The 7,683-nt window shown below is 44.0% G+C and overlaps 1 protein-coding gene across 1 annotated transcript; it reads left to right on the top strand.

Annotated features, from left to right (window-relative positions):
• Nucleotides 1–4,136: 4,136 nt before the first annotated feature.
• LOC136549363 (transcription factor JUNGBRUNNEN 1-like) lies at nucleotides 4,137–5,979 on the top strand. The gene is made up of 2 exons (XM_066540609.1): nucleotides 4,137–4,636; nucleotides 4,872–5,979. The coding sequence occupies exons 1-2, from the start codon at nucleotides 4,414–4,416 to the stop codon at nucleotides 5,672–5,674; spliced, it is 1,026 nt and encodes a 341-aa protein (XP_066396706.1). The 5' UTR covers nucleotides 4,137–4,413; the 3' UTR covers nucleotides 5,675–5,979.
• Nucleotides 5,980–7,683: the final 1,704 nt, after the last annotated feature.

The raw sequence follows: 7,683 nt of genomic DNA on the forward strand, positions 1-7,683 counted from the left end.
AGCATCCGCTCAAACTTGATCTTCTCCTTTTCACTTTCACATTCTCTTTGTGCGTCACGAATGACCTAACAAAGATCATCAGCAGGCTCATCTTCTGTGGCTACCTCTTCTTCAGCTTCTCCCATTGCAGTATCATTGAAGCACGCACCATTGGGAATAATATCATTGTCGTCCCATTATTCTTCTTCACCTTCTTCCATTACAACGCCGGTTTCTCCGTGCTTCGTCCAACAAATATAGTTTGGCATGAAACCTGACTTGAACAAGTGTGAATGAAGAGTCTTTGAGCAAGGATATTCCACTGTATTCTTACATATGGCACATGGACAGCACATGAAACCGTCGCGTTTGTTTGCCTCGGCCTCACGTAACAAAGAATGCACGCCGTCAATGAACTCTTGGGAGAGGCGATTAGCATTGTACATCCAATGCCGGCTCATCTGCATTACATGGCATAAATACCATATTAAAACCTAGATCATAATTAATTATTTATACAACATGTGTGCCGCCACAAAAGGTACAAATTTATGAAAGCATCGCTACAATGTAGACAATCTCAACTACAACTAAAAGAACTAAAGCTAAAATACATTTGAGGAGCACAAGGATTTTACGACCAATCTCAACTAAAACAGGCAGATCCGCTTGATTGTGCAACATCTTTGGGCTTCTTCGGCTGGATCACTGCCTCATTAGCCGCCATATCTGCCTGTTGCGTAAGATATTTTTGCACGAGTTCAACATACTCTTTCTTCCAGTAGAAGCCTGCACATCGTCCACTGCCATTCCACTGAAATTAAAACAAAAAATTAGAACTTTAATCACAATCATCATGAAAATTGGTATAAACTAACCATAATCATTAAATACGATAAAATAACTCACATTGCGATTCAGACACTTGTAGAAGATACGATCCTTGTTGGGACCCTCCTTCTTCACTCGGTACTCCATCACAATCTGTCTCATCACGACACTTGCCGCATGGAATGAGAGGGAGGCCCGGCCTAAGTCGCTTTGGAAACCCATGAGAGGCCGAGGACCCGGAAGCAGTTGCCATCTACTCTCTATACTCATTTTTAATACACTATAAATTTCTCATTTTATAAACAAATAAAATTAAGAAACTATAAAATTACCTATATCTCTATGGAGGAATCGAAGAATGGATGGAGAAAGAGTAAGAACACTGCTCAAATTTGAACTTAAGCTCTCGGGCGGGCTCGGGGAGGAAGAAGACGGCCAATAGGATTTATAGCTCAAAAACATGTTTTAATAAATAACCATCCATACTAGTTGACCTTGCTTACATGATCATCTCGGCGAGCATTTCTCCACCGGACGGCACCGTACTTGGTCAAGGAAGAGCTCCGATTCTACGAGGAAGGGAACACGGTCTTCCACGACAGTTGCCGCTCTCCCTCATAGAATCAAAGCTCCTCCTTGATGTCCATTACCGCTCGGTAGAGAACATGCTGGCCAAGCTGAACACGGTCTACAAGTTCAACTAGTACGGATTTTCTATAATTTTCTAACTATTTTCTAAGTTTTTCATTTCATAAAAAGTTAAAATAAAATGTTTAGTCGCGGAGTCCATAGAAATGACCATATTTTGACCTAGCAACGCATTGTCAATTGTCATTGCGTTGCATTGCACCCCGGACCGGACTCCGGACAATAAAATACTATGGTCGATCGATGCCGTTCTTTGTCGTACAGTCGCACGGCGACGGCCGACGGACCCGTTCAACCACCAAATCTGTCAGGCCCGGCTGTTCGGGCGTATCGTCAAAAGAGAATGGATTTGCTTCCTATTGCACAGCCTTGCATTGCATCTGTCATACCAGTCGGAGGCACTAGTCCCTATACTCATTTTTCAATACACTATAAATTTCTCATTTTATAAACAAATAAAATTAAAAAACTCTAAAATTCTCTATATCTCTAAACAATGAAGTGGGCTATGCATGCTACAAATGAACGGTGAATACTAGTTTTTAATAGCTACTTTAACCTTCCTTCATGTAAATATGCAAGCTTGAAGTGATTTTGAGCTCAAATTGCTTACAAATGAAAAAAACCACAATAAAGAACCATATATATAGTGAACAAAGTGAGATAAGACAATTGTGAAAAATGAGAGTATGAGATTGATAACCTTTACAACTGAAGAATCGACGGAGGAATCGAAGAAATCGATGGAGGAATCGAAGAATGGATAGAGGAACAATGGAGGGAGGAAGCAAGAACACTAGTGCAGTGAGCTTCAAAATGTGCTGAGCTCGGGCTCGGGGAGGAAGAAGGAGACGGCTAGGATATAAAGGGGGGACCTTTAGTCCCGGTTGGAGCCACCAACTGGGAGTAAAAGTCTACCTTTAGTCCCGGTTGGTGGCTCCAACCGGGACTAAAGGTCCCTGCCACCTCTGTCTGGCGCATTAGCCGTTGGGAGGGACCTATAGTCCCGGTTGGAGCCACCAACCGGGACTAAAGGTATCTCTAGTCTCGGGCGCAAAAAATACCGGGACTAGAGCCCATTTTAACCGAGGATCAAAGGTCTATTCTCTACTAGTGCAGGCCAACCACCTCTGGCCCACCACCTCTCACGAGCGGCCAAGTGTGGCACCCAGTTAAGGGCGCGATTCACCCTCTTCCCGCTACCTGAGACCACCTGACTAGTTCCCACGCATGGCCGCCAAACTTTGACCCGCCACCACACAAGGAACCAGGGTTTTAGATGGGGATAGGGATAGGGAGCTCTCACGTGAATGGGTTGGGTGATTGTGATGTCTATTGAGTGTGGAAGAGGCAATCTTTTGGATGTGGTCCTGCTATCAACCCTTACGGCTTAGGTGGTTGGTGTTGCGAATATTTGTCATGGCACGGCTCTTCACACAATGAACCGGCTCGGTAGTTGGACGCCAAATTCGCTTTCTACTTCTTTCGCAAGGAAAAAAAACGTCCCTTTCTACCTTTCTATAGAAAAAAGTGACAGTCAAGTGGTTTAGTTATTAGCACCTAGCATATACTCCAACAGGAAAAAAAAACATATAGTAGTACTAATTAAGTAAAGAACTCGAGAAAATATGTGCGAATGGGATAGTGATGATGACATGCATGCTGAGCTATTGGTACACAGTTTTTTTTTTCACAGATAAATATATATTATATGATTGATCACAGTATATAAGAATTACTGTCTGTAGTTAAATACTCACTGTTCCAAATTATAAGTCAATCAACTTTCTTAGAGTGTCAAAGTATCTCAAGTTTAACCAAAATTGTAGGAAGAATTACGAAGATTTATGACCTCAAATAGTTATACTAAGAAAATATAATTAACGAATGAAGAATCTAATGATATTTATTTGGGATCATAAATGATATTATTTTATTATGTAAATTTGATCAAACTTTAAATGCGTTGACTCTCAAAAAAGTTAAAATGACTTATAATTTAGAACGAAAGGAGTATATCCAATGGCAAGGATAATACTAGTGAGTATAGTGACTGTTTATCGGAACTTTGTTACACAGTTCTAGTGTACTACTACATCTGTGTATTAACGTTTCTGGTAGATATAGCAGTTTCTTTTTCCTCTGATAATATTGAGGTGAAAAGTGAAGAACGAGATCAACAGCTTCGAGGAGGCGCTTTAATTTGCCTCAGTTGTTGTTGACGTTCTATCCTGTACAGTTAGTCGCTAGGTTGTACGGCAAATAAAGGATAAATAAGGTCAACAATGCAAGCAGCTAACAACCATGCATTCAAAAGCACGAGCGTAATAAAACACACGAATTACCAATTTCTGAGAAGCTTAAAGGTAAATTGTGGCGGCGTGCTTTTGGACGTGGCGGCACAACCGTGGAGGGGTTACTTACGCTACGAAGAGACCGAGGATACAAACGCAGTAGACAAGGAAGAAGTCACCGTGCATGCCACAGGGGCATGGTAATTCATCTTGGACGAATAACAGTCAAGGAGACATGCATGTAGATACGGGCAAATATCATCAAGAAAAAGACAGCAGGTTGGTATAGCCTAGCGAGCCAGAAACCAAGTCAAACCTCGTAGCTTTGACCAGGCATAAGCATGCATGAACCTTCGTAGCTCAAACCCCATGTTCTGGGACAAAGTTCAGTACACAAGAGCTAGCATCCGCCGCATCACATGTGTATATATATATATAGAGCCCTAGCTACTTTCATGTTGCAAGAACATAAAGGAAGCAGGAGCTAGCATCCATAGATAGCAGCTGTGCTACTCTAGCTATTGATCAAAGAGTAACAAGAACTCGATTAGATATAGATAGCAGCTGATCAGCAAGGATATCTAAACTGAACCAAGCAAGCACTTATTGTTGCATACCGACTAGCTCTACATCGTTGGTGGTGCAAGAAGAACAACACTACATGGCAAAAGAGATCATGGCTGGCGGCGACCATGGCGAAGAAGACGAGGTGGTGCTTGTGGGAGACGAGGAGGAGGAAGACATGCTTCCGGGGTTCCGGTTCCACCCCACTGACGGGGAGCTGGTCACCTTCTACCTCCGGCGGAAGGTGGCCGGGAAGCACCTTAGCATCGAGATCATCAAGGATTTCGACATCTACAAGCACGACCCATGGGACCTTCCAAGTAAGTAGCTAGCTAGCTAGCTAGCTTGATTATGCAATATACACAAACTGATGCATGTGTGGTGATTACTCTACTACAATTTCATGCAAGATCGTTTTTTATATGCTTGCAACAAATAATTCATGCATGACTGAATGAACAAATAAAAATTGTTGCTTTGATTGGAGATATAAACTTTGGACTTTGGAGCAATATAATGATTGATAACTGATCACTGATGCATGCATGTATGCAGAGTCGACCTCGATCTCGGGAGACAAGGAATGGTACTTCTTCTGCCTGCGGGGGAGGAAGTACAGGAACAGCATCAGGCCCAACAGGGTCACCGGCTCCGGCTTCTGGAAGGCCACGGGCATCGACCGCCCCATCCATTCCGCCGCCTCCGGCCGCGCCGGCGACCGCATCGGCCTGAAGAAGTCGCTTGTGTTCTACCGCGGCAGCGCCGGCAAGGGCACCAAGACGGAGTGGATGTTGCACGAGTTCCGCCTCCCGCCGCGCGCTGAGAGCGCCCACACTTCGCCCAGCGAGCAAGAGGCGGAGGTGTGGACCATCTGCCGGATCTTCAGGAGGAACTTCACCTACAAGAAGCACCCGCAGCAGCAGGTCGCCGGCAGCAAGGTGTCCGCCGCCGCGGCCGTCGTCGTGCAGCCCGGGGAGTCTAGCTCCGTCACCGGCAGCCTCGAGTCGGACACCGGGGACGAGTACACGAACGACCTGCCACAGACCCCGCTGCAAGCTCCGGCGGTGATAGACGACTACGACTACGGCTACGGCTACGGCCAGCAGCAGCAGCAGCAGCTTCAGCAGGCCCAGTGGAACAGCCACGCGCTGCATGCAGCGGCCACGGCGCCGCTGCCGTCACCGACGATGGCCGCGTTCCACCACGGAGTGCTCAGTAGCCCTGCTGCCGGTGGGCTAGACGACATGTACTACAAAGATGGGTCCAGCTGGGACGACATTGGCAGGATGGTGATGGAGCTGACGGACCCCAGCCCCAGTGTGTTCTCCATCTATGACACTAGAGGATCATATGCCTAGGAGACTTGCAGGAGGCTGTATTGTTCGTTCTTCGTTCTGTGCATGCTAGATTTTTTGGTTGGGAGTCCACTGCAGCTCCACCACACCACGCAGCACCACAGCAGAGAACGAAACCCGCCAACGAAACACCAAACTGACATGTGGGACCTGCATGGCAGGTGCTAGGTTCTTATACAGAGAGAATATACATATACTATACGATAGATCGACCTTATTAATTATAGAGTTTCCCAGATGTATCATGTTGTCAAAACAATTGTATTGAATATATGGTGTTATTTGTTTTTTTATAAATATATATCATGTTATTTGTTTGTTCCCAATGTACTAGGGAGACGATATTAATTTACTCGTGTGACATCATCATTACCTAATATAATGAGCAATTAAACCTCGTGAAATATGGTCCTAGCTAGGCTAATGAGATTTATTTTCCTCTATGGTTCATATCTGATGTGGTTTCACCACATAATATAACACTACCGGAAACCGGCATTTTGCCGAGTGCCAGAAGTTTTGCCGAGTGTATTTTATCGGGCACTCGGCAAAGACGGGTTTGCCGAGTGTTTTTTTCGGCACTCGGCAAAGATGGATTTGCTGAGTGTTTTTTTTCGGCACTCGGCAAAGATGCATTTTGCCGAGTGCCATTTTTCGGCACTCGGCAAAATGCGTCTTTGCCGAATGTCTTTTTTTGGCACTCGGCAAAGCCTTTGCCGAGTGTATTTCGGGCTTTACCGAGTGCCTACGGCACTCGGCAAAGCGCCAGTTTCCAGTAGGCACATTTTGAAACAATGGCACTTTCTTACCTGGTGCAAATTCAAAACACATTTTGACTTCACTGGTCCAAGTGTGAGGTGAAAAGCGTGGGCTGGACAGGTGCACAATGAAACAATGGCACTTTCTTACCTGGTGCAAAGGAAAGTCTAACATACATGTGCTAGTAATATATAGTGCTTCCTCCATTCTAAATGGTAGGTACTTTAGCTTTTTTCCCATGTCACGGTTACCTAACTTTAACTAAATGTATATAAAAATATATTAACATCTACATCATGAAATTAATACACTATTAAGATATGTTTATGATGGATTTAATGAAACTAAAATAATGTTGTACATACTTACGTTTCTATGAATTAAGTTGGTTAAACTCAGAGAATTTTGACGAAGGAAAATTAAACCAACCAACATTTTGAAATGGATAGAGCGAGTAAGTTATAATGTGATTACCATCAGTCACAACTAAGATTACTACAAGATGAGCAAAATGGGTCTAAGTTTTTTCTTCAAAAAATGGATAGAATTCTATCTTTAGACATCCTCTTACAAAGGTGCATCATATCATACTTAGGATCATTACAAAAATGTGCCATTCTTGCTGTCAGCCACTTTGCAGCCTCCAAGGCTGGCGGAGCATGTCGGATACAATGTGTCATTGTCATTGTCAGCCACGTCGTGGCACCATTATATTGCATAACACACCAAACTACACCTAAACCAGAGTGAATGGTGGAAGTTAAGAGATCTAGATTGGGGATGAGAAGAAAGAATAAACGTTCAAGGGTGATGTATGAAGGGGGATGAGTTGAGGATAGCCCTGGCGCCACCACATCGCGATAGTGGCATGTGATTTCGATGGCCCTAGAAGTACCAAAGTGGTAGGGGGAAGGCGTGGCACTAGAGAAACAAGCTTTACAATTGCCACATTACAACTGGCAATACATGAACCGATAGGGATGGCATGTACCAAGCATAATATGTTGATTTGCTTCACTTGCCAAGCATAGTAGCATGATACAAATTGAAGAATGCAAATATTTTGCATTTCATTAATTTGATTTTTGGTAGGTCTTTGCCAAACGAATAATCGGTAGAAGGAAGCACACCACAATGGAGGTTCGCTTGCAATGACGATGGAGGGAACTGGCATAGATCTATGTTTGTGGTGCTATTTGCGGTGGTAAAATTCACTATATGTAGGCGATAACCACAACAAGAGCTGCTTGTTT

Source organism: Miscanthus floridulus, chromosome 4, assembly GCF_019320115.1.
Source record: "Miscanthus floridulus cultivar M001 chromosome 4, ASM1932011v1, whole genome shotgun sequence".
NCBI lineage: Eukaryota > Viridiplantae > Streptophyta > Magnoliopsida > Poales > Poaceae > Miscanthus > Miscanthus floridulus.

Excerpts from the sequence above, each read along its gene's own strand:
- LOC136549363 (XM_066540609.1), top strand. The coding sequence starts at position 4,414 with ATGGCAAAAGAGATCATGGCTGGCGGCGACCATGGCGAAGAAGACGAG. Across the intron at positions 4,637-4,871 it reads CGACCCATGGGACCTTCCAA|AGTCGACCTCGATCTCGGGA; the intron begins GTAAGTAGCTAG and ends GCATGTATGCAG.